Raw genomic sequence first — 27,440 nt, 5'->3', positions numbered from 1 at the left:
CGTTTTATTTTATTCAGGTTATTTATTAATATCTGAAATCACATATATTTTGACTTGTTCATTGTCTGGCTGGGAATAGTGTATCCTCAGCACCTAGCACAGGTCCTGTTACTGGCACACAGTAGGTGCTTAGCAAATATTTGTCCACTGATTAAGGGTGAAGGGATTGACTTGAATGGGCTGGAAAATAAGGTCAGGACAAAGTCCCTGCCTTCGTTTTAAATTAAAGCTTGGGGAAAAATGAATTATTGGTTCATATACCTCTGCTTCTCTCCGCAGTGAAATTATTAGAGACCCTGAGCGAATACGAAATCGTGTCTCCCATCCGAGTGAACGCTCTCGGAGAACCCTTTCCCACGAACGTGCACTTCAAAAGAAGGCGACGGAGCATTAACTCTGCCACTGACCCCTGGCCTGCCTTTGCCTCCTCCTCTTCCTCCTCTACCTCCTCCCATGCGCATTACCGCCTCTCTGCCTTTGGCCAGCAGTTTCTATTTAATCTCACCGCAAATGCCGGATTTATCGCTCCACTGTTCACTGTCACCCTCCTTGGGACGCCCGGGGTGAACCAGACCAAGTTTTATTCCGAAGAGGAAACGGAACTCAAGCACTGTTTCTACAAAGGCTATGTCAATACCAAGTCCGAGCACACGGCCGTCATCAGCCTCTGCTCGGGAATGGTAAGTGGGCGCGCGCCACCTCCTCTCCCCTTCCGCCTCCTCACCCGCTTCTGGAAGACTTAATTGCCCTCTAAGCCTAGAGACCCTCACTGTGGCGAGACGAGGCTCCTGCATTAAATATCAGTTAGAAACTCGTATGGTTTGGGTAGCTAGCTCTGTGAGTGCGCGTACACTGGCGTGGAGAGCACACACCCGCCCCCAGGGGCTTCTGGATGTTTCAGAGCTTTCTGGAGTTTGGACTCGGTTCAGCGGCGCGTTGCCCAACGCTGCGAGGCGGCCTGGAAGTCAGTTTCCAAACTCGGAGAAAGTTTCTGGAGTTGCCAGTTCCTTGCAGCAAACTTGGTCACCCCGGAGCGAAGCAGCTGAGATCAGGGCGGACCAGACTGCTTATTGGTGCGCCTTGCATCGAGAATGTGGGGCTGAGGATCCCCGGCCCAAGGCACAGGGAATTCCTTCTGTGTGTGTTGTGGAGGGCGGTGCGTAATCTAGAGTCCCCGCTTTCTCTCAGGGCCTTTATTCACGCGCCAAGAACCCTGAGGCTGAACTGGATTGACAGAGAGCAGGTCCTGTCCCAGGAACGGAAGGGTGGGCCGAGGGCTCTGGGGGCGGGGGGAGAAGGCGGAGCCTACTCCGGACGCTTTGAATTGGGGTGGAACCGAGAGTGGGGGTACAGCACAGTCCGACTCTGCACCCTACTGGCGGGGTGGCCAGGAAAAGCGGAATAGTGGGAGGCCGCCTGAAGAGGCTGTCCGGACGTGATTTTGATTCCTCTGGCGTTTCTAACACTCACGGGTTCCAGGGAGTAGAAAGCGGGAGCCTGCGGCTCACGTTTCCCTAGGAACCGAGGCAGGGCGGGGAGGCCACCTTCTTGTGCTGCCAAATACGCATTTAGCAAGGAATCCACGTTGGTTCCCCGACTCCCTGACGACCCCCACATGTGCCCTCCAGTGGGTCTTACAAGGCATCTGTCCCCCACTTCTCCACCACATTTGAGGACTCGCTGCTGTACCGTTCTGGCCCGAGCGAGGGTGGTCCTTGACTTTCCCAAAAGGCGTGCGTTTCTGCTACGCGCGTGTGACGCAGAAACTTTCCCGGGTCAGTCTCTCCCAGCGCATGGCGCCGTTAAGCGCAATGGGGTCGTAGGCACTGTTCCCGGTGATGCCTTTACTCTTCCCGGAGCACCCACAGTCCCTCCCTCCCTTTTTCTAAGTGCGGCTTTGGATACTCACCCCCGGACACTGGGCTGCTCCCTCCGTGCGCTGTCGTTGTGGGTCTTCAAGTTCCCAAGCGCATCCTTCTCTGCCTCGCAATGGAAGGATCGGGTGGGGAGCGTGGCAAGCTTGAAGCCTGGGAGGGGTTAGTTCTAGGAATTCCTCCTGGGATTCTAGGAAAGGGATAAATCCCTTTAGCCCCCAGCAAAGCGCCCGGAGCCCTGGCGCCCGAAGTGCGTTGTCGAGATTGTTTGGGGGTGGGCGGAGACGGCCGCTTGGCGAAGTGGGAGGGGGTGCTGTGGTGAGTCATCGCTGCCCCAGCACCTAGGGCAAAAAGCTCAGGAATCCTTCGGGTCTTTGAAAGGTTAAGGCCGGAGTACGCAGAAGTCTGCAGTCTGAGCCCATAGCCTGGAGTGCCCCCAGATTCCAAGATAGTAACCCCCAGTTCCAGGACCGTAGGGATAGGGCTGCGTGTGTACGTCAAGTTTGTAAACAGTCTTTACTCCTCCTCTCTCCCCGCCTCCACACCCGCTGAAGCCGAGTGGCCCCAGCAGTTGTATAAATATTTTACTGCGCAGGACCTTCATTTTCATTGGCAGTTTTAGGTGATAATGTGCACGTGGTTTCTTTGGGAACTGAGGACTGGGGTTTCAGAAACAACTACCTGGACTGTGATCCCTTCATTTATATTGCATTTATAAGCAGTCTGCCTCTTTTGGGGAAAAGGGCCCTCCTACGTCTTAAAGATATGGGCTCTGGCTCTTTGTATCTTAAGCCATTAATCTAGCTCCAAAACCCTTGCCCCTTTGTCTTCCTTCGCCTAGTCCTGTCGGTAGTCCTTCGCTTAGGACTCTTCCAGGAATTTTCTCACTCTGTGGAGTGGGCTGTGCCATCCTTCCGCCCCCTAGTCAGTTGTCAGTTTTTCTGAATTTCATCTGAGATGTGTCGCTCACCTCTCAACATCTCTATCCTAATTCTATCCCCCTTCACTTCTCTCCTCTCTCCTTAGGACTGATGTCTAAGAAATATTACACGGGGCTGCTTCTCCAGTCTTTCTCCTCGATCCGTGCCACACACTGCTAGCTCCATTTGGCATTTAAGACTATTTACAGCGTACTCATTCACATCCACATGTCCAGTCTCAGCTTCAGGTCATGGATCTTACACTGCTTTCTCTGTATTCCCACCCCTAATCCTAGTCTTCGTTGCCTTTGTGCCTTTGAATTTACTTGGTCTTCTCACTCAGTTTCACATGCTCAAATCCTACCCTTTCTTTGCAGGTGTAATTTACTCTTCTTCCCTAGAAGACCTTTTCATAGTCCCCAAGGCTGAAGTCATCTCTTCCTCTCCACCTTTATAGACACTTCTGAGAGTCTCTCTTATGATGCTTAGTATGTTCTCCCTTGTATCAAGGTTCTTGGCATACATGTTTTCTCCCTTTCTCCTAGGCACCAGGGTCAGCATCAACTCATTTTTCTCCCATATTTGAGCTTTGTTATGTTATATAAACTTAGTAAATATGTTTATAAACATAGTAAATATGTTTGAATAAATAGTCACCTTAACCAAGAAAAGATAACTCTTAGGCCCACCTTTGTGAATCAACAGCACAATTAATTTTGGCATCATATTGATATGATTTATTGAGCTCTTAATATGTGCCTGGCACTATAATAAGTACTTTACATATGTATTATTGCATCCAAATCCACCAAGAACCCAATCCTCGAAACAATGAATTTTACTGACAAAAAATCTGAGGCTTTGAGAGCTGAGCTGGATACTTGCCCAAAGTCTCACAGCTAGTAAGTGGCAGGGTTGGGATTTCAGCCCGGTCTTTCTGATCTGTGCGCTTAACCGTAGACCAGAGACTGATCCTGTGCTCCTGAAGAGAACTTCAGGGTTCTTTTCTAAAAGGCACAGGACTAAAGTCAGGTTAGACTCAGCACTGTCCAGCTGCTTCTGTACATGACCAAAGGGGAACTTGGGCCCAATCCCTTCCTCCCTCTGTGTCTTGGTTTCCCCATTTACCAACCAAAGGTGGTAAATCTTCACCAGCTGAGCTCCCTGGCTCTTTCCCAGGATTTGTGTCTCTGGTAGGCTTCACATGTTGTGATATGCTTTCTGATTTGTGCTCAGAGAACACCCTACTTGTGCATTGAAAACAGGCAGAGAATAAATTTATTAAATCATTTCTTCTTTGGCAACCAGCTACTCTGTCTCTTAGTCTGACCATACCTGGGGTGCCCTCTTCTTAAACCAGGGGCTCAGAAATCATGTGGAGAGCTTTTAAAACATAAATGTTCTAGATCCATCCCTAGAAATTCTGAATCTGCAATTAGGGGGTAATGCCCCAAATCTCATTTAAAAACAACAACAAATAAAAGCTTCCCAGACAATTTTGAATCTAGCTGTTTTGGGGAACCAATGTCTTAGCCTAGTGCTACTCATACTTTATCATGCATAAGAATACCCTGGGATCTCATTAACATTTCAATTATTGGGCCGTACCCCTAGAAGTTTTGATTCAGTAGATCAGATTTGGGGTGGAGCACAATTATTTGAATTTCTAATAAGCTCCTGGATGATGCTAATTCAGATGCAGCTACTGATGTTCAGGGATTCATTTCTCCTGTCAGTCGAAGGATGGAAGGCAACAAATTTTGTTTCCAGCATGGGAAATGGGAAAGTGGAAGAGAAGAGAGGAGCTTGATTTCTCCTCATAAACACCACTCACCAGCATGGCATGGGGAATTTTTCAGTGTTCTTGTAATTTTTGGTTTGGGTGGTTCAATCTTGTGGTATCATTTATCATTTGCAAAAACTTGGGTGTGTAGGATAAAGGAGAAAAAGTGACTTGCAAGGTGCTTAGAATGATTAGTAAGAGCAAATTTTATCCTAATGGATAGAGGCTAACACTGGCAACACCAACACAAAACCGTTCATGAGTTCTAACCCTTTGCAAAGTGTAGCACTTAATTATCATGATCTCATTCACTCTACACAGTAACTGTTTATGTTAAGTATCTTTATCCCCGACTGACAAACAAGGAAGCTTAAGCTCAGAGTGGTTAAGAAACTTGCCCAAAGTGGATATGTAGGTTGTGGTGCTGAAACTGGAACCTAGGGCAGTCTGGCTTCAAACCTTTGCAGGACATCACTCCCCTATTTTGCAAAGGAAAGGGTTGGTGAGAGGACCATGTGCCAGTGTTACAGGTGGTACCACCTTGAATGCATTGTGGCCAACATTTGCTTCCTGAGTTTGAATCAATGGGAAGACTTCAATAGGCCAGCTTTTCCTGCTGGAGTGCATACTTGTCCCTAGGTTTCCAGGCTCTCTAAGTTTCTAAGACTCTTTTAACAGTCTGTAGGAATGATTGGAACTTGAGCCCTAAAGAATTATTTCTTAGAGACAGATTTGGATAGCAGGTGCAATCAACTGGAGTCACATCAAAAATAAGGTACTGATATGACACTTTGGGAGGCTGAGCCAGGAGTTGAAGACCAGTCTGAGCAACATATTGAGACCCCATCTCTACGAAAAGTAAAATATTTAGCTGGACATCATCACGCGCACCTATAATCCCAGCTACTCAGGAGGCTGAGGTGGGGGATTGCTTGAGCCCAGGAGTTCAAGGCTGGGTGAGAGAGCAAGACCCTATTTCTAAAATAATAAGAATAGCAAATAATAAATAATTTTTAGAAAATGTTCTGATGTGACAGTGAAAATAAACCACTTCTCTGCATATGTTGCAGCATTTTCAGTTTAAACAACCCTCCTGAAAAAGAGATTGGGTAAAATGACACCATCTTTACTCAGAAATGTTCTTTTGCTTTTTTCTTCCCAATGGCTGAGTTATGTTAAATCAACCTCTCATCTCTCTTTATTTGCAGCTGGGCACATTCCGGTCCCATGATGGGGATTATTTTATTGAACCACTACAGTCCATGGATGAACAAGAAGATGAAGAGGGACAAAACAAACCCCACATCATTTATAGGCGCAGCATCCCCCAGAGAGAGCCCTCAACGGGAAGACATGCATGTGACACCTCAGGTATTTGCTTCTTGCTTAAGCAGAGAGCCCAGCTCTTGGAGATGGCTAAATTGCTATACTACGAAGATGTGGCTCTTTCAGTCTACAAAGTGCTATGTTATGCATTGTTCTTTATTCAGTCCTCAAATGACGTAGGGATACACACCCCACTGTAGAGATGTGGAGACTAAAGAGAGGTTTAGTACCTTGTCCAAGGTGCACAGCTAAGAAGTTACAAAGTCAGGATCTGAACTCAAAGCAGTGTCTCCATGCCCTCTATGGGCAGAGCTGCCTCTTCTGTTGAAATTGCTGATTTTTAGTATTAAGCTTGAGTAATATTGAGGTCATGTTAGTAGTATCCTCAGTCAGCAAATGCTTGTATTTTCTTGGCATCTTCTGTTCATTTGGGTGTTTTTCTTGTTTCACAGAAATGTATTATAAAGGAAACTCACGAAAATGTATATGTGTTCATTGAATGTTTCCTATAAACTTTAGGTTTGCTCATGTTCTGTGACTTCAGGAACTGTAGGAAGGTACCTGTGGGTTATACTGTGAGGTACCAATCAACCAGTCAAATTCTATGGGCCCTCTGCTAGTCTCCTTCCATCCCGGCCAGATTCTTGGAGTATAAGTTATATGCTGACATCTTTGGCCATTGTCAGGGATATGTCATTCTGGGCACCCTGGTCTGTGTTTCTTCATCTGCAGTCTTGTGGCAACACTTCACTGTCTCAGAAGCCTGGTTACTTTCTGCCTGATGATAGGTTATGCTATGAAATAATTCCTCAATTTGGTCCTGCATCTTAGGATGCCTGACAAAATACTCAAAAAAAATTACTGGACTTCCTGTCTCTAAAACTTTATCCTTCTCTCTATTCTTTATTTTTAAAATTGCTTCTCCAAATTAAATAGTATCTCAGGTCTTTCTGGTATCTCCAAACAAGGCCAAAATTCAAGACCAACAGGGGATTTCCTCAGATGCTCCCCAGAGCATCACTTACGTCACCTTGTACCTGTACCAGGTTGTTCCAGTGGGACTGTATGCAGCGTCCTATTCTCTCCTGGAATTATTATTTCTAAAGTGAATCCTTTAATAAAAGATAACATTGACCATTTAAAACCTAGAAGTAGCCAAATTTAAGGGTGTAGCATTGTAGGTCTTTGGCTTTATTCCATCCAGTTCTGTGTTTTACCTCCAGAACAAGATGGAATATAACTGAAGCATTCTGTCAATTAGACTATAAAGAGCAAAGAGATATGAGGAGCAGAGGGGCAAGTGTACTCAGATACATCAAAAACAATAGTTTCAGCAGCAGGTATAGAGTCAAGACTGCCAGCCACCAGCCAGTTTAATGGATAGGACGTTCACATTTTCGACTGCGCTAGTAAAACCACTGGCCTAAACTTGACGACTTCCTAAATCTTTATTAGCAAGCACACATTTTAGATGTGTGTATAAATGTATACGTAACATGAAATAGAAATGAAATTTGTGATTCCCCCCTTCCATCTTATTAGTATATGTTCAGAAGACACATTTGGAATATTTTTTTCACTGATAAATTAATTGACCAATGACACTTCATGATCTTCTCCCCTAAAGTGGCTACAGGTCAACATTTTTTAAAAATGACTATTTATTATGGTTTTATTCTGCATATGCATTATGCAAAGCACTTTACCTGCACTACCATGCTTAATCCTTATCACAAACCTATGAGGTAGGTACCATTCCTAACTCCATTGTATAATACCCCGAAAAGGAGCTGAGATTTACAGAGATGAAGCAGTTTGCCCAAGATCTCACAGCTAGTCCACCGTGATGACCCATGCTTGAATGTTTTATTCCATGGCCCATTTTCTCTGTGCAGGAGTCTGTGTGGAAAAGAGAGAGGCGACAGAAAGAGAAAGTCTTAATGAGTACTGTCATTTAAGAAATCTTCAAGGTTTGTTTAAAATATTATTTGTCCAAGTCAGTGGACATTTGATTTCCTGGGCTGGAGGAAATGTCATTGTGAAATCCTGTTAAAAACACAAAGCAGAGTGAATCTTAAAAGTGTCAAGCTCAAGGATGATGGAAGATGCCTTAAAGACTATTTGGGTTCCAGTCATTATTAAGATTGGGGCCTTTAAGCACCACCTTCCAAATAACCAGTGCCAGTATTTTTAGTTTTTCTCCTAGTGTTTGCTTGCTGCTGACCAATACAGCGCGCTGTTCCTTTATCCTCTGTGATGAACCAGGAGCCCAGCAATTTTTGATCAGCTCTTCCAAAAGTTGCTGCTGGGCTGTGCCACTCTCTTCCAGCTACTTCTGTACCCCTTCTTTTAATTTAGATGTAGGAGGCTCAGAACAGTTTGGAATATGGCAGGATTCATCAGCAGGTATCAGAGGAATGCACCAACAGGTCAAGGAAACCTCTGAAGCCAGGTAGCCTTTGCACAGGGAGTGAAAGTAGGTTGGGGTGAGAGTAGTTCCTTTTCCCAGAGAGAAAATGGGTTGCCTAGCCATAGCAATCCATTCAGATTCAGTGATTCACCTTCCCTCCCAATTCCCAATCTAGAGCAGAGGTTGGTAACCAAGAGTGACCTTAGAAGTACCCTGGGAGCCTCATACAAATGCAGATTCTTAAACAAACAAACAAACAAGCAAACCCCTCTCCCAGGCAAAAGTGATGAAGCAAAAATCAGTGTTTTTAATAGTGCTCCAAGTGATTCGGATGTTTAGCTGAATTTGAGAGTCCCTACTAAAGTTGGGTTTAAGGCAGTAGTCATTATCTGTCACTTGCTGTTGGCATTGCTGTGAACTTGACTTTCTATATCAGTGCTTTCCATGTCTCCTCTTCTCATAGGACAATAGAATATTTGAGCTGGAGGAGTCCTTAGCAGCCCAGTCTAGTCCAATGCTCTAATTCTGTGCAGATAAAGAAACTGAGGTTACAGGATGTTAAGATACTTCCTCCCAGGAGTGATACCCTATATATTCAAAACCAACTCAACTGAACTTTCCCCAGCCTTGGGAGAGAGATCTCCTGCTGAGCTAGCAGTAACCCTTTAGTTGCTGATCATGGGAGTCGGAGCAGGGCAGGACACAATAACTGTGACACTTCCATGTACAGATGGAATATGTCTTGGTCATTTCTGACTCTTGAGGTATGCCTAACTTTCAAAAAAAGGATTCTGAGATTACTTATGTTAAAAAGGCAAGTGTAGAAGAAGTCTACTGCAATGAAAACTCTGTGAGTTTAGAAAGGAGTCTACAACTCCGTTTATTCATTCATGTGTGCGTTTATTCAGTTAGCCATCAAGTCTTTAGTGAGCAACTCCTCTGTGTCATGAGGAGAAAACCAGGAACTGTCCATATTCCTGGTGAGTTGTATGACTTCAAGCACATTTTAGAGTATAAAGTAAAAGGCCAGGCATGGTGGCTCATGCCTGTAATCCCAGCTCTTTGGGAGGCCAAGGTGGGTGGATCATGAGGTTAGGCATTCGAGACCAGCCTGGCCAACATAGTGAAACCTTGTCTCTACTAAAAATACAAAAAATTAGCTGGTCATGGTGGTGGGCACCTGTAATCCCAGTTACTTGGGAGGCTGAGGCAAGAGAATTGCTTGAACCTGGGAGGTGGAGGTTGCAGTGAGCCGAGATTGTGCCTCCAGCCTGGGGAACTCCAGCCTGGGTAGCAGTGTGAGACTCCATCGCATTAAAAAAAAAAAAAAAAAAGAAGTAAGAATAACACATACATTCCAAGGTTGTAGTTAGGGCTAAATGAGTCTGAAGTAATGAAAACTCTCCCAGGACAGTGTTTAGCAGGTGGTAGACAATCACGGAATGATAGATTTTTTTAAGGGTTCGTGAAAATAGAAAACAAAACACAATGAGGAAAAGAACAACATACTAAAATTCAGAGCTAATAGCCTAGCACTTCTGGGTAATCGAGAAAGGTTTAGGGGACTTGCCCAAAGTCACCCTGCCAGCTAGTAGCAAAGCTGAGGGTGCTTCCTGACCCCTTGATTCTTCTGTACCCAATGCAGCATTTAAACATTTTCTTTCTTGTAAGGTTCTCTCGGCCCAGTGGCTGCCCTTCCCAGTGGTCTCTGTTTTGTCATCCCTGGTTATGTCTATGTGTATACATTTGGGCCATTTGACTGTCTCTGCATTTCTTTGTCTTTTCATTCTATTTGTGAGTTCCTTAGGGTTCAGGATGGAAAGCAGGGTGTCTTTTCTCCCTATGGCATGCCCTTGTGACTGCAGTGTCTTTTACACACCGGGTCCTCAGTAAAATTCACTGTGCTCGCTGCCTGCCAGCCCCACACACCAGGGGGTCAAGTGAAAGGCTTATGAGAGCCCTTCGGAGAGTAGGTTGCTTTTACAAGCCACTTCCTGTGGATCCTTCCCATTGCTTGTTTCCGGTTAACATCCCAAGTTCTGTTTCACAGACACTCTCTATTTGACCCTGAATTTTGCACAACAGGATTTAGTTGTTCTTATCAGTGCTTCCTGGTAGGTGGGTAAGAGAAAGGCAGGGAAGAAGGCTGTTTTGTTTGCCTGGGCCTGAAAGACAAGTGTTTTTCTCTAACTAAAACTTCTCCCTCACTTTTCTGTCTCAGCAAGGCCAGGCGATTTTTGTTTCTTAATGCATTTAAGAACTGTATTATACTCTGTGACCCATCAGTGCTTTGCCTAAAAAAAATAACTGGACACTTTTGTAAAGGTGTTTATGAACAAGATCCAGTAGTAGTCTTGTCTAGGCCAACACACCAATTCTGTGCAGATGAGGAAACTGAAAGTGTTGTTATAGCAAAAGACTGGAAACAACCTAAGCGCTCTTCAGGAGGGAGATAGATCGATACATTATGGGGCAGGCATATAATGGATTCCCATGCAGCCATTAAAAATGATGGCCTGGATTTATGTTACCAACATAGAAATATATATTAAGTGATAAACTAGTATGTTTGGTAGGATCTCATTTTTTTTTTAATGATAAACTGTGTTTGGGACACGTGTGTAAACAGAAAATCTGACGTAAAGGCATGAAAATATTAACAGTGATTATTTATGGTTACTGGGAACATAGGCAATCTTTACTTTTGAAATTTTGTATCCTTATTTGTGTGACTCCTTTGCCATGTTTCTCTAATAGTTTCATAATCAGAAAATACAGACAAAATGAAATGGGGATAGTGGGGGATAGTGGCATGGATTTATTTTGCTAGACCCATTTAACTTGTCACTGGAGACCAACAGCCAAGCCAAATTTTGGTCTCTTAGGATCTTAGGACCTTAGAACTGGAAATTAACAGGCGTTTTTTTTTTGGAATGAAACAGTCTCAATAACCAGACAGATAAAAATCCTGCCTTATGTCTATTTCTTTGGGACATCTGTGGCTGGTTAAGTTGAATCTCATATTCAACGCAGCTAAATTGCCTCGTGCCTGTTGTACTGACCCTGTATTAAGATTTAATCTCCATTAGGCACTAGGGACTCTGTTTATCACTCCCATTAGAAAGTACTATCACTTTCTAACTGGGATTTCAAGGCTGCAGTTACAAAGGCTGGAAAACATAAGATGATGATTAAAGTCATCATCTGTTAGGCTCTTATGTGCATATGGCATCAGTATGCTACACGTGTTATACACATTATCATATGTAATACATTCATCAATACTGTAGGGTAGGTATTATTACCCCTACTTTACAGTTGAGAAAATTAGCTCAGAGAGGTTGAGAAACTTATCCAAAAAGACATACAGCCAGGAGGAAGAGGGGCTGATCTGATTCCGGTGTGCTATACTGTGGGACAAATTGCATTGAAAACACAAATGGAAACTGCCATCTAGAGACCCCTTTTTTGGTTTGCTTGGTTTTTAGAGACAGTCTCACTCTGTTGCCCAGGCTGGAGTACAGTGGCATGATCATAGCTTACTACAGCCTTCACTTCTGAGGCTCAAGGGATCCTTACACGTCAGCCTCCCAAGTAGCTAGAAGTAGAGACATATGCCACCACGCGTGGCTAATTAAAACAAACAAAAATGGTAGAAACAGGATCTCCCTGGGATTACAGGCCTAAGCCATCATGCCTGGCCTAGAAACCCCTTTTTAACTTCAGTTTTCAGAGCATCTTCTTTGACTATCATCTAATTTCCAATCCCTAGATGATACTAATAAGAATTGACATTTGCTGAGCATGTATCATGTGGTAGGCTCTGTTACAGACACTTTACATGGATTATATATTTCAATTTTTACCTCAAACTCCATTTTGCAGATGGGAAAACTGAGACACAGAGAAGTCCATGATGTTGACTTGCCCAAGGTTAAAAAGGTCATAAACATACCATTTTCTTGCGCTCCTATGTCCTGGTCTAGTTAGGGGATATTTTTTTGGCCTCTCTATTGATTTGACTGCATTCATATATGAATTATTTTTGCTGGCAGAAATTTTTTGATGCCTGTCTGGAATTTGATTTTATTTGAGGAAGGCTACCGGGTGCCTGAAATTCCCACCAAGACTCTAATGACTCACAGAAGCCTTGCGTCTGTCTCCAGCAGGCCTTTGATGGAGTGTATACTTGTTACACATTAACCTCTTGGATCCCATTAATAATTTAGCATAGATTAGCTGATTAGATTAGCTGCCCTTAGAGTGGCGCCCAAATGGAGTGAGAGACAGAGCTGGGGAGCAGACCCCTGAGGGGGCTTTCAGTAAAACATTCTGAGACAGCCTGTGGGTTCCAGGCAGTGACGAAAGCTTTGGCTGACTTCAGAATCCAGCCTGGGCCCCAAGCAGGTCAGTGGTTGGTGGCTAATTAGTGGCTTATGCTAGGAACTGGTCTGCCTGCACTTTCACCACACACTTTCTGCATTCTTAGACCCTTTCAGCCCCATAAAGATCAAGAACAGGCAGCATTTAAGGAACTTCGTAATCGGCAGTATGGAAGCAGGTTGTGATTATTTCATTTATTCCTGTAACAAACAGTTCATGGGAGGAAGATGCTCTGATTATGCCTATCTTACAAATAAGAAAGTTGAACTCAGAGAAGTGAATGAACTTGTCGGCAGCATGTAGAAAGGGAAAAAGCTGGAACTGCAACTCAAGACTGATTATGAAGTTTTAAAGATGGTTATACTGCCATTTGGGATATATGGTCTGAGCCTGATTTCCTTTCATTTCCCCCTTTTTGTTCTTCATTAGTATTTATACATTTTTTTCTCTTTTTTTATAGTCTTCAATGACTTTATGTCTAATAAACAGTCAACATAAGCAATGACCTCTAAAATCTTGGTAAATTATTAGAAAATCATTGTTTTAAATACATGAATTCTTTATTTCTTTAACTTAATCTACTGAATGGTACTTATAAAAAAAATTTTGCTTTCCTTTTTTTTAAAAAAAAACTTTAGTATTAATAGTGCAGTACTTCAATAAAGTCATGAAAGGAAGTAAAAAAGAAACTTCTAATACAGGAATTGTACCTTCTTTCATTTGTTCCCACTTATTTAATTTTTTTTTAATTTTCATTTTGTTTCTAAAAACCATTTTATTATGAACATCTTCAAATATACATAAAGGTAAAGTCAATAATAAAATGAACCACTATGAACACTATGAATCCTAACAATGACTTAGATTTTTCTACATTTGCTTATTTTTCTTTATGCTGAGTATTTTAAAGCAAACCCAAGATACCATCTCTAAATATTTCATGATAAATCTTTGAAAAATGGAGATCTTTTCCTATGTAACTGTAATATTATTCATATTTGATACATAATATGTATCAAGTAATATTACAAATAACATTTCAGCAAAATTAACAATAATTCCTTCATATCACCTACACAATACCTATATTAAATGCCTTTTTACAGTCATTGGTTAGATTGTGATCTAAACAAGGTCCACATATTGCATGCAACTTATTGTTATCTCTTAAGTAACTTTTCACTTTGTTGTCGTCATTGCTATTGTTAAAATTGCTATTTCTGACACCCTTGGTGGCTCATGCCTGTAATCCCAGCACTCTGGGTGGCCGAGGTGGGTGGATCTGAGGTCAGGAGTTCAAGACCAGCCTGACCAACATAGCGAAACCCCATCTCTACTAAAAATACAAAAAATTAGCTGGGCATGGTGGCAGGCACCTGTAATCCCAGCTACTCAGGAGGCTGAGGCAGGAGAATTACTTGAACCCAGGAGGCAGAGGTTGCAGTGAGCCAAGATCACGCCATTGCACCCCTGCCCAGCAACAGTGCAAGACTCTGTCTGAAAAAAAATAAAATAAAATTGCTATTTTCGTTCTAGTTTTAGCTTTGCTCCCATATGGCCCCCTTTTCCCTTCCATTGCTCTTCGTCATTGCTTCATTTTTATTGTCATAAGTTCAGGCTGCAGTTGCAAGGATTTGAAGAGCAAGGCCAGCCTCCAAGGCCAGAGCAAAGCCTCTGGGCCATTAGGCCACTTCTCAGAGTGATTTAGTTGAGTGCAAAAGGCAGTGTCTTTGGGAGGTTTTTTTGACCCCTTGTCTGAAGTGCCTTGATAGCTCTCATTGTGATTTTCCTATCAGTAGGAAGATCCTCAATTTACAATACTGTCATGCATAGGGTGTGTGTGACCCATGCATTCTTCTTAGGCCATTTTGTCATTTTGTGAACATCACAGAGTGCCCTGACACAAACCTAGATGGGATAGCCTACCACACACCTAGGCTAGGTAGTATATAGCCTATTGCTCCTAGGCTACAGACCTGTACAGTATGTGACTGTACTGAATACTGTAGGTAATTGTAACATGAAGTTAAGTATCTATGTATCTAAACATAGAAAAGGTACAGTAAAAGTTTAGTATTATGGTCTTAGAAGACCACTGTCATATCTGCATTCCATCATTGACTGAAATATTAACTTAAGCTACTTTTTCTGTTTTTAAAGGATCTTCCTCACCTGTGTTTTGAAGCCCAGAAGGGCCAGTTTGCAATTAGGAATGTAAAGTGGCAAGTTAGGTTTGGACCTGAGGTTAGGACTCATTGACATATGAAATATGCTTATTCCCCAAAACCTTTTTGTTGTTGTTGTTTGAGAGTCTTGCTCTGTTGCCTAGGCTGGAGTGCAGTGGCATGAGCTCGGTTCACTGCAACGTCCACCATCCAGGTTCAAGTGATTATCGTGCTTCAGCCTCCCAAGTAGCTGGAATTACAGGTGTGCGCCACCACACCAGGCTAATTTATATGTGATGGGATTTTGCCATGTTGGCCACGCTTGTCTCAGACCCCTGGCCTCAAGTGGTTCGTCTACTGCCACCTCCCAAAGTGCTGAGATTAGAGGCACGAGCCACCATGCTTGACCCCTAAAACCTTTTAATTAAGCTTCAGGATCCAAACACAGCCAGAAGGGCTGCCTGCTTTACACCTTCTGTGCCATCTTAGAACTTTGCTCTGTTTCTTGCTCAACCTGAGGACCCTTTAGACCTTTGACTTCAGTGGGCTGTCTTTTTAAAGTAAGACATGGCAAAGTTTCTTGAGTTTCTTCATATGAGGGACTAAGCCCACTTGGTTAATAAAGTGCTACTTTATCATGTACTTTAGTAACTGGTTAATAAAGTGCTATTTTATCATGCATTGAGTTTTCACATTTGCACCTTTGTATCTGCCAAAGTTGGTTTCTTTATAATTGTATCATTAAAGAGTCTTTATTATAGCCATTTATGGGTGAGTTTTCTCATTTGACTTTTTACCTCTGGACCAGATATCTGCATGGATGTTCTGTGCAACTGAAAATCGTTAATAAATAATCTGAATATCACGAAAAAGAGCATGGGTAAATGCAAGATCTGATGTGGTGCTCACATGTGACTGGGTGGGCTTTGAGAAGGAGCAAAGTCAAACAAGGGATGAATATTGGCACAAGTCTTCCTTTTTATTGATTCCCAATTCTCATATGACATTAAAATTAGAATGAGTGTTAAAAATGCAGTTGGTGTGTGGAAAAAGTTCAAGTTCATGTGATTGGCTTCAGAATTTTTCTGCTAAGATTTTTTCTTTTTTTTTTTTGATAAATCTTTTTTTCATTAGTGTTTCCTAGTGTTTTCCTTTCATTTTTCTGTTAAGGCATAATTTACATGCTATAACATTTACCCTTCCTACTGTATAGCTTTCTGCAGGTTTTGGCAAACGTATACAATCGTGGGACCATCAAGTTATAAAACAGTTTTTTGTGTCCTTTGTAATCAGCCCCTCTTCCCACCCCTGTTTTCTGTCTCTATAGTTTTGCCTTTTGCAGAATTTATAAATAATCACTAAGAGTAGTGTGTTTAAAGTTCATCCGCATTGTAGCCTGTATCAGTAATTCATCCCTTTTTATTGGTGAGTAGTATTCCATTGAATGGATATACCACCATTTCTTTATCCATTACCTACTTGAGCAACAGTTTTCGGCCATTACAAATAAAGCCAATATAAACATTTGCATACAGATTTTTGTGTGAATATAAGTTTCTACTTCATTTGGATAAATACCTAGGAGTAAGATCTCTGGCTTATGTGATTAATGTATCTTTCACTCTGTAAGAAACTGCCAATATATTTTTCAAAGTGGTTGTGCCAATTTGTAGCCCCACCTGCAGGGTATGAAAGTTTCAGTTCCTCTGCATTTTCTTCAGCAGAGGATATTGTCAACATTTTGTTGTTCTACTTTTGTTTTTTGAAATTTAGCTATTCTAATAGGTGTTTAGTGGAAATTCATTGTAGCTTTAATTTGTGTTTACCTAAAGACTAATGATATTGAGCATTTCTTCATGTATATTTGCTATCCATGTATCTTCTTTAGTGAAGTGTCTGTTCAAATCTTTCAGCCATTTTTTAAAACTTGGAATGTTGTTTTCTTATTCCTGAAGTCTGAAAATTCTTTAATCTGTATATAAGCCCTTTGTCAGATATAGTTTGCAAATATTGTCTCCCACATTGTGGCTTGTCTTTCAAAAGGTATCTTAATTTGCAAATACTTATTTCATACATAGCTTCTTTATCTTATTGCCAACACCTCATGTACTGTAGATTTCATGCAGTCCCAGAACTACACAGCAAGAAAGTAGAGTGGAGAGTACAGTATAGAGCTTGTCTAAAACATGGAATAGGAGAGGCTTATTTAGGATTTATTATTCAAAGCCATGGTCTACGCCAAGAGAAAAGGCACGTTGTTATTTTTATTGCCATTCTGTATCCAGAAACACAACTCTCCATGTCCAAACAGTGTCCTCTGTGATGGGAATGTGTTGTCTTAGCTCATGGGTGAAAACAGGTCCAGAGGAACCTCTGCATAGGTGAGAATCCAACTGTGTTGTTTTGCATGTATGTTACATGTGTGCATGTGCATGCAGTCAGGAGAGAAAGAGCCAGAGGACAATGAGACAAAGGCAGAGGTAGAAGAGTTTGGTATTAGTGTGAGATTCAGCCCTTATGACCACATGCTCTGCTGCTGAAGAGGGATAGGAGATAGAAATCCATTAATCCTAAAAGTTTCCATTCTGTGTTTGTGGATAATTTAAAGGTTTTTCCAGAGGTATCTTTGACTTTTTCTTTCAAGCCAGTTTCTTAATTCTCACATTTGATGTTATTTCTTTATAATGAGTCAGATTGGAGAAAATGGAAGTGGTTTTTCAGAAACTATTATCTGTTTTAGCAGGTCTAAAGTAAAATTTTCCCATTGAGTAATGGAGATGTGTAGACTGTACTCCCCTTAATATTATTTAACATCAGCAAAAGTCTACTTCTTTTGTATCGGTCTCTCTCTTTCGGAGTGATTCTGTCTCCTTCTACCCTGCTACCCTGTTGACTGTTTCATCCATACCCTTTCTGAGAGTGACAGTGGCTCAGAGGGAATCTCTGTTGGGTTTTGCCCCTTTTGAAACTCAGGACTTTATTTTTAATCATTATTCACTTTTATCTTATAAAATATAAGAATTCATAAATTTTTAATACTGGAAGAAAGTTTAGAGAGAACTTCTATCCCAGGCCTTCTCTTTATGGATAAGAGGATCAAGGCCCAGAACTTTGAAGGGGCCTCTAATCTTGGAACTAGAATGAATGGCAAGATTGGGCCCTGAACACAGGCCTCTTACTTCCCTGTCCTATGTTCTTTCCAGGCTGTATCACAAGGAAAAGGGTACCTGGAAAGGGGATGTTCAAAAGTATGACTCAAATGAGCTTTGGGAAGTGCCACTGGATTTATTTTAAGTGTAAGGATAATTAAGAATGAGTGGTGAGACGCTCAAGAAGTTGTCTCAAGCTTATAGAGAAAGATAGAAAGCTTTTCATTCATTTAAGGGATTAACTTGTCATGGCTAGAACTGAGTATACAGCAACAAAATATGATTTTAAAATAAATAAACCAAGCCTTTTTGAGCTGGGCCAGGGTACGGGGGAAGGTGGCCTGTGGCTGGGGAGGAAGCCCAGTGAGGTCCACCTGTCACTGGAGTACAGCATGGCCCTGTGGTCACTCACTTCCATAGTCATGGGACATGGACATTGGGATGGGAAAGGGTCTCAGTTGCAGGCCCTGGTGTATAAACCAGTTCTCAGTGCCTGTAAACTAGGAGACCTGTGTATCAAAAGAATGTGGGAGATACACTCCCTATGAGTTGCTTAGATGCCTTTTTAAAGAGTTCCAGTCCAACTGTGCTTTAATCTCTGATATGAGAATGATATCTAGACCCACCACAGGCACCACATTCAGCTTCGGGGTCACCCACGAACTGCAGTGAAATGTCAGATAGCAGGCAGGTCCCAGCAGCAGGCCTGGGAGCCACTTTATTCCAGCAGCCTTAAGCGGCTGCTCATTCTAAGTAACGAGAATCAGCGCGGCCTGTGCCTCCACAGCACTTCCTACTTGCCAGACCCTCTTCCGACACTTTATGTAGACAAAGGAATTTCATCCTTCCTACTGCCCTGTTAGGCACGAACATTATTCCCTTTTCACAGATGAGGAAACTGAGGCACAGAGGGCTGAAGTGTCTCACCAGCGGTCACACAGATTGAATGCAGAGCAGCTGGGATTTACACTTGGGTCTCTCCGATTCCTGAGCCCACACTCTTATCGCCCACACCACATTGTTCCCTGTATCCACTCTGCAAACACTTCCTGCCTAGAGTGCACCATTCTATATGGTCACCAGCAGGCCCTGGAGATGTGGCTAGTGTCACATGTTGAAATGATAATATTTTGCATAATTGGGTTCAATAGACTCTATTATTAAAATTAATTTTATCTGTTCCTTTTGACTTTAAAAAAAATGTGGCTACCAGAAATTCCTAACTTACACGTGTGGCTTGCATTTTATTTCTACTAGAGAGTGCAAAGCTGGGAGATCCCAAACTGTGACACGAGGCAGCCTGAGAGGCAGCCATGGCAAGCACGCTGCAGCCAGGACAGGGTGGCTGTGGGTAGCTGGCACCATGCCAGGCAGAAAGGTCCCTCTCCCCCTACTGCTAAGAGACAGAGTGAGTCGAAACCAACATTTCCCAAAGAGTATTTTGCAGGATGTTAATAGCAAAACGAAACAGTCTCTCAGTAAAATACAGGCCCTGGGATGTTCAGCATCTTTTACTGCTTCAAAGAGATAATTTAAATGTTTTCTCAAGTTATTTCAAGTGTCCCTCAGTTTCCTCATTTATGAAATGAAGGTAATATTGGGTTGCTTTGAGGACTAGTCAAGTTAATCCATATAAGGTGCTTAGAAGAGTGTCTAACACAGAGAAAAGCATTCAACAAACGTTAGCCAGTATGATTATAGCCTATAGTCATCATTGTTATCACATTTAGTTGAAGGAGCTGCGGGATGGAGCATGAAAAGGACACAGAAGGGTTTTTGGGGGTAGTGCACCCAGCTCTCATGCCCAAGTCAGCAAATTTAACTCCCCAGGTAACTGGAGGCACCTACTCCCTTAGAAGGTAGTGAGGGGACCTTCAGATGCCTCCCACTGCCCCTTCAAAGCCAAGAAGCTTCTCAGTTGTTGCCTTCCACTAGCATGCCCGTCTCTCCCTGAGAGGGAAGCCCAGCCACACATCCCACCTGCATCTTGTTATAGTTCCAGTGATGGGGCTGTCCCCATCACCTGCCTCTTAAATTGGCAAAGATCCATAAGTTTGGCAATCATATGATTAAACACATGTAAACTGGTTTCTTTTCTGCAAGACTTCTCAGGGCTCTTAAAATGCTAATGTGCATGGAGAAAGTTCCAGAATTGAATGCTGTGTTAAGTGTTTTGCAAACTTAATTGATTTGTTTTTGGAACTATCTTATGGGACTAATGTTCCATGAACTGCTCTCTTGGAAACATTGTTTATAAAGGTTTAGGCCAGCCCGAAATGAGTCTTAGCCATAATCTCTTCTGCCACCACTCTGTATTTATTTACCGTCAGCACTGTGCATGTAGCACTACTTGACCCTGGGCACATGAGTTAAAAAGTAATAATAAAACAAAAAAATGACAGCTCACAGTATTGGTTGTTTGGTTGATTTTTGCAGTGACAGGGACTCCCTATGTTGCCCACGCTGGTCTTGAACTCCTGGCCTCAAGCATTCCTCCTGCCTTTGCTTCCTAAATTTCTGAGATTACAGGAGGAGCCACTGCACCCCACCAAAGATTCTTTCTCAATAGAATTGTTTTGTTTTAGAATGTCAATATACTAATTTATAAAGAGCAGATGTTTTGCATGCTATGAGTAAAACAATAACCACTAGTAATTATTTTTACCTTAAATGTTTAATGGACCGGTTCTCTGTGCCGTGCCCTGCTCTAAGGGCATTTTATGTATTATCTCTTTTAATCTCCACGGTTACTTTTTGCAGTATGCTGTTACTACCATCATTTTACAGATGAGGAAACTGAGGCTTTAAAGCAGGAAATAGCCCAAGAAAGGGCAACTAGAGTAGCTTTAGGGCAGTAATGGGAACCAGGGTTGGCCTGGCTCCAGAATCCAAGCGGAAAACCACAGATGATTCCTGTCCAGACTTCTTTCTCTCTGTCAAGCTTGGGTGAAGCAGAAAGGGGTCTCGCCTTGCTCCTGAATCTTCCCTTTGGTCCTGTGCTGTGTGAAGTCACAAGGTAGCCCAGCACCTTGAGGAAATTCAGTTAAATTTTGATAAACCTTATAAAGTACAGAGCAATGATTAACTTCCCAACTGTTAATGTTAACATTCGAATATCCTCTGCCCAACCCCAGTCGGTGGGAAACACTTCAGTGAGTAACCACTGAATAACAAGGCCTGGCTGGTATTTGCCAAAATAATCTCAGTTATTTAGTAACAAACTGTGCATTTTATTGTATTGTAAGGTGAAATGAAGCTCATTTAAAATATTTTTACCAACAAATCAGCAGATGTTAAAGTTTTATGCTGTGAGGTTTTTTAAAATAAGGATTCCATCTTACATTTTTAGAATACTGTTTTTTAAAAGACTGGATCCACATTTTATTCTTGTTTTGTCATCACTGTTTATTTCAACTTATCTAGTCGAGTACTTGGCACAAAATCAATGCCCAAGGAGTGAATTTTTTAAAAATTTAACTTATAGTTTATGAGGAATTTCTCTTTCTTATTTAATTCTCAAAATAGCCATAAGATAGAAGGAAGTATTTATATGCCCATTTAGAGGTCAGGAAACTGAGGCCCAGAGAAGTGACTCAGGAAAGAGCCTTCAGATGGGATAGTAGGGCAAAGACCAGCCCTCAGCACTTCTGGTTTTATAATTCCTACTCTTTTCACAGTATCATACAGTTGGGTGTCAGGAATGCAATCAGGCACACTGTGCTGATTTGCCCCACTAGGAATATACAGCTCATGTGTTTAAAATTGTTACTGTAAGCCAAAAAATTGTTTTTAAGAACGCTTAGTCACTTTACCTTAAATGGTTCCTTGTAGTTCTAACTCTCTTTATGACTTTATGACTGGTAAAAAATAGCCAAAAAGTAATAACAATATTTATTCATTCCTTCCTATGCACTAGGCACTGTGCTAGCACTTTGCATGCATGATCTCCAGTTATTCCTAAAATCCACTCTATGAAATAGATACTGGTCTTACTCCACATTATAAGTGGGAGGATGGAAGGTGAGAAGGAGTCAGTTATTTGTCTCAGGTCAAACAGGACTTAAATTGGGCCGCACTGCCTTCATTGCACGAGTTCTTCAAACATTGGCTGTTTGTGGCAGTGTAAGCACTTGTGAGATCAACACCAAAGTAGTTGCAAAAGCCAATATTAACTCATGTCCTTGTAATAAAATGTGAGCACTATGATACCTATGATGTGGTGATAGGAAAAGCACAATTGCCAGTTAGAGCTTTTTAAAACATGTCTAAATTTGTTTACAGGCATGTATGAGGATCTGGATTGCTAAATATTACACTTTTCTCCAAATGCCAACGTGCATTTACTACTTGGAGGTATCAACATGCTATTTTAGGATTTGAACTAGGCCAGGTTTTTCATAATCTATTTAATTAAGTAAACATAATTAATTTTTGAGGAATCCTCAAAGAAGAAAAAATGATGTCCTGTTTCCAAGTGTCTTATTTGAACTTCAAGAAAAAGTAAGAAAATGGTGCAGCCACTTTGGAAAACAATTTGGCAGTTCCTCAAAATGTTACATGAAGAGTTAGGGTATGACCTGGCAACTCTACTGCTATGTATACACCCAAGACAAACAAAAATGTATTCACCCAAAACAAGAGAAAGAAAAATATATCACCCAAAACCTTGTACATGAATGTTGATAGCAGCAATATTCTTATTCAGTTGGGTTGAATGTCCACCCAAATGTCCACTGATTGTTGAATGGGTAAACATTATGTGGTATATCCATACAGTGGAATATTTAACAGTAACAAGTAATGGAATACCGATGCATGCTACAACATAGATAAACCTTGAAAACATTGTGTTAGGTGAAAGAAGCCAGTCACAGAAGGCAACATATTATATGACTCTACTTACGTGACATGTCAGAATAGGCAAATTCACAAATACAAAAATATAGGTTAGTGACTGCCAGGGGCTAAGGAAAGGGGAGAATGAAAACGACTGCTAAGAGGTATGGGATTTCTCCTTGGAATGATGAAACTATTCTAAGTTTAGATGGTGGCCATGATTGTGGAACTGTATGAATATCCTGAAAACGACTGAACTTCATACTTTGAAAATTGTATGGTATATAAATAATCTTAAACTATTATTAAAAAGTAATCATAAATGTAAAACTATGTATGAGGAAAAAAAGAAGAGCAAGAATACACAGACCATTTTTACAGTGCTTTCCAGGATGGTGAAATTTTATTATGTAGCCCATTCTGATTAAACTGTAAGCAAAGTGACTGCAAATTCCTGAAACCCTAGCTTCTATTCCTCCTTTAGCATTATGCTAAACGCTCACAGAAGAGAAATGTGGATGACTTTTTATTTATCCTAACAGTGTGTACTCTATTGGTGAAAACTATTCTGTTATCACGATTCTATTCAGAAGCAAGAAAGTTGAGTGGGTATATAAGATACAGTGTTTATTTTGAATGCTAATTTTTAATGAGAAATTCAGAATTGCTTGCTAAAATGGTTAATGTGATAGAAATTAGTTGGGCTAATTAGGTCAATAAATATGAATTTAACTCATTAGGAGAAAAGGTCAGATTGATAAAAGACTGAGGAGCATTCTGTTTTAGAAGATACTGCTTTTAATCCTGAAGAAACAACTTGGGTTTTGCATTTTCATGCCACCTACAGTGTGCTGAATTATTTCTTTGATACATAGCTTACTTGTGGATGAAATGTCCTCCAGAAATATTACAATTTGTGAGTTGTTCACTGTTAGAAATTGTAGCCTTTTTCTGATTAATTCCTTCATCAACATTATTTATATACTTTGTTTCTAATCATGGCCTTGATTCATCAGCAGCTTTTCTTGTGCCCAAGTGCCCTCTGATGATTCTGATAGTACACTTGTTTCTCCCCTTAGTGGTCAAAAAAAAAAAAAAAAAAAAAAGAATTACATACATTTCCTGAGTGTTTTTCTCACTGCAGTACTTTAAGGAAATCCAATAAATAAAATCATAATATTTACAGAAAACATTAAGTAAGATTTACTTTTCACAAACTTAGTGATATAGTTTCTCTTTTTTAAACAGCTTTATTGAAATATAAGTCTCATACATATTATTTACCCATTTAAACTGTACAATTTAATTATTTTCTGGTATATTCACAGATATGTATAATAATAATTTCAGTCAATTCTAGGACATTTTTATCACTTGAGAAAAAGATTGTACTTTACAGTTAACCACACTCCCATCTCTGCACTCCATCTCTATGCAAAATGCTTGAGACTAGAAGTCTTCCAGATTTTAGATTTTTTTTTTTTTTTTTGGGGGGATGCTTGCATATACACAGTGAGACATCCTGAGTATAGGACCCAAGTCTAAACATGTATCTTTCATATACACCTGATACACATAGGCTGAAGGCAATTTTATTCAATAGTTTTATTAATTGTGCACATGAAATAAAGTCTGTGTTAAATACTTATGTGTGGAATCTTCTGCTTGGTGGTGTCATGTCAGCAATTTTAAAAGTTTTGAATTTTGGAGCATTTTGGATTTGGGGTTTTCAGATTAGGGATGCCCAACTTGTACTACTCTACTCTCTGTTTCTGTAGATTTACCTATTCTAGACGTTGCCTGTGACTGGAGTCTCTTGATGTGTGGTCTTTTGTGACTGGCTTCTTTCACTTTTCTTGTAGAATAAAGTCCATCAAAGCGTTTTATATGATAAAAGGTCAATTTATCAGGAAGATACAATAATTTTAAACATGTATGCACCTGATAACAGAGCACCAAAATACGTGAAGTGGAGGGAAAAAAAGACAATTCAACAACAATAATTGGAAACTTCAGTACCTCACTTTCAATAATGGATAGAGCAGCCAGGCAGAAGAATGACAAGAAAGTAGAAAAGTTGCCCAACAGTATAAATCAACTACTAACATATCTATAGGACATGTTACTCCCAAAACAGCAGAGTATTCTGAAGTGCACATGATACATTCTCCAGCATGCACCAGATGCAAGAAGGTAAAACAAATTTCAATACATTTAAAAGGATAACAGTAATGCTGTTTTGGTTACATTTGTTTCTAATTTTGTTACATTGTGATAATGTAACAAAATTAGAAATCAATTACGGACAAAGAAGCTCAAAAGCATGTGAAAATTAAACAGCACACTCCTAAACGAACAATGATTCAAAGGAGAAATCAGAAAATACTTCAAGGTAAATGAAAATGAAGACTCAATGTATCAAAACATGGGATGCTGCTAAAGCAGGGATTCTAGAAGAAAATTTATAGCTTAGAAGTAAATACTTCTATGAAGAAAGAAGAAAGGTCTCAAATCAATAACCTAACCTTCTATGTTAACAGAAAGAAAGAAAAGAGCAAGTTAAAAGGAAAGCAAGCAGAAGAAAAGAAATTGAGATTAGAGTAGAAATCAACAAATAAGAAATAGAAAACCAACAGAGACTTTAAATCTTCTAAAATATCTAAAATTTTACTTACTATAATAAAGCAAATTATATTTACAGAAGACATTAAGCAAGGATTATTTTTCACAGTATAAGTGATGTAATTTTTTAATGTATTAAAAATATTTAATTTTCAACATACCTTTCCATACACCTGTTGTAAAAAACAAAAATCTTCGTGAAAATATCCACTAGGCACTGTCTTTTTCTCAATTCATATTTCCTTTGGAAGCTATCAACCAAATCATGAGCTCATTTCAAACTGCAGCGGTTGAGAAAGCTCGTCTGATAGAAAAAGCACGGTTTAGGGAATTGAGCAAATCTACGACTGATTCCTCATACCTCCACTTCCTGCAACGTGACTTTGGATGAGTTTCTAATTTCTTTGAGACTAATTTTCCTCATCGGAAAAATAGAGGTAATTTTCTCAGGTTGAAAGGATTAAGTAAGATAACATACATAAAGAGCCTAATTCAATGCCTGGTACATAATAGGTGTTTGATTAATATCTAGTCTGTATTCATTTGATGATTTAAAAATTGATTGGCCCTGTTATGCATATATTGAAAACTCATATATGTATACCAATGCCAGTTGGTAAAAATGCAATACCCAATAGCATTGTTATACATATGAGTGTTCTTGAAAGAAAAACTAAAAGAATCTAATGTTACATCTTATGTACCAGGTTTTTGGCTAGTGATATTACCTATAACAGGACTGCATATAACTTGTTTGACAGTTTGGACAGATTTTACTGTATTAGTCCTCCCTTACCCTTGGGGTATATCAGATAGTACCAAACCTGATTGCCATCAGTCAGAAAGTTTCTGTTCCTGTCTTCCAACCACAAGCTTAATGCCTTTGCATCTTAAATAAACTTATTGTGCATTTTTGCAGTTTGAGGTGCGACAGCAAAACTAGCACCAGTTTCTTTTCATTCTTCACAATTTCACAGAGGGAAGATTTGTTCTTACCATAGATCTTAATCTCAGCATGCAGGTTTTTTTTTTTTTTTTTTCTTATTAAGTAGAGAACTTTCACCTTTTTGCTTAAAGGAAGCACTTTAAGGCTTCTCTTTGGCTTATTCTGAATTACCAGCATCACTACTCTTGCACTCTGGGGCCATGATTAAGTAAAATAAGGATTCCTTAAACACAGCATTGCAATACTTTGACAGTCGGTCTGAGCGCCGGGATGGCTACTAGGTGACTAATAGGTGGGGGTTGTATATACAGTAGATAGTGAGCCTAAGGGATGAGTTCCCGCCCCAGGCAGGATGGGGCGGTATGGCGCCAGAGTCCATCACACTGCTCAGAACGATATGCAATTTAAAGGTTCTCAATTGCTTATTTCTGGAATTTTCCATTTAATATTTTAGGACCGAGGTGACTGCAGGTAACTGAAACTAAGGGAACTGAAACCATGGAAAAGGGGGGACCACTGTATTTTAATAGTGACAAAACACTCAACTTGGGCAAAATGCGTATCCTGACCTCAACTGATTCTTTTAGCAATTGATTATAATGGTCAAATATTTAGGCCCTTCAAATATGAAACCACTTACAATTTAGCTGTTTTTAATTTTTACTTTTGGTATTGACATGACAAATTCTATTATGTATTAAGTAAGCATACTTCTTCATTGTACAATTCTGTTGCCTATTTCTACTACAAGCTGGTAGCATTAAAGCACATTTATGATCTGATAATCAAGATAACTGATAAATCCTGTTTTTAGTCAAAGTGTATTTTGGCAGGGACTTTAATGCTTATTCTGTTTATTATATAGTTGATGGTGTGAAAATGCAGTGTTTTCATCAGCAATATAAACTTCAAGCCAAGTTGGAGACTAGCGCTTCTCAAAATTTCACTGTTAATATCAATCACCTGTGAGTCTTGTTAAGTGTAGATTTAGGCCTAGGGTAGGGCCAAATAATCTGCATTTTAACA

At 40.6% G+C, this 27,440-nt stretch overlaps 1 protein-coding gene and 1 long non-coding RNA gene across 12 annotated transcripts in view; one reads left to right on the top strand and one right to left on the bottom strand.

The window, feature by feature from the left end:
- LOC105728951 (uncharacterized) overlaps positions 1-2,389 on the bottom strand; it is a 322,271-nt gene extending 319,882 nt beyond the window's left edge. For all 8 annotated transcript variants that reach the window (XR_002479299.2, XR_002479296.2, XR_002479301.2 and 5 more), the window contains exon 1: positions 1,910-2,389. This is a non-coding gene — a long non-coding RNA (uncharacterized LOC105728951). The remainder of the gene's footprint in view (positions 1-1,909) is intronic.
- Positions 1-27,440, top strand: part of ADAMTS9 (ADAM metallopeptidase with thrombospondin type 1 motif 9) — a 177,741-nt gene that overhangs the window by 762 nt on the left and 149,539 nt on the right. For all 4 annotated transcript variants that reach the window (XM_021674928.2, XM_021674927.2, XM_064367312.1 and 1 more), the window contains exons 2-3: positions 280-680; positions 5,786-5,948. In XM_021674928.2, the coding sequence (XP_021530603.1) occupies positions 280-680; positions 5,786-5,948 (564 nt within the window). The remainder of the gene's footprint in view (positions 1-279; positions 681-5,785; positions 5,949-27,440) is intronic.

The sequence above is a fragment of the Aotus nancymaae genome, unplaced genomic scaffold (assembly GCF_030222135.1).
Source record: "Aotus nancymaae isolate 86718 unplaced genomic scaffold, 86718_ANA_hifiasm-v0.15.2.pri h1tg000067l, whole genome shotgun sequence".
Classification (NCBI taxonomy): Eukaryota; Metazoa; Chordata; class Mammalia; order Primates; family Aotidae; genus Aotus; species Aotus nancymaae.
This window is presented reverse-complemented; position numbering and strand designations above follow the sequence as displayed.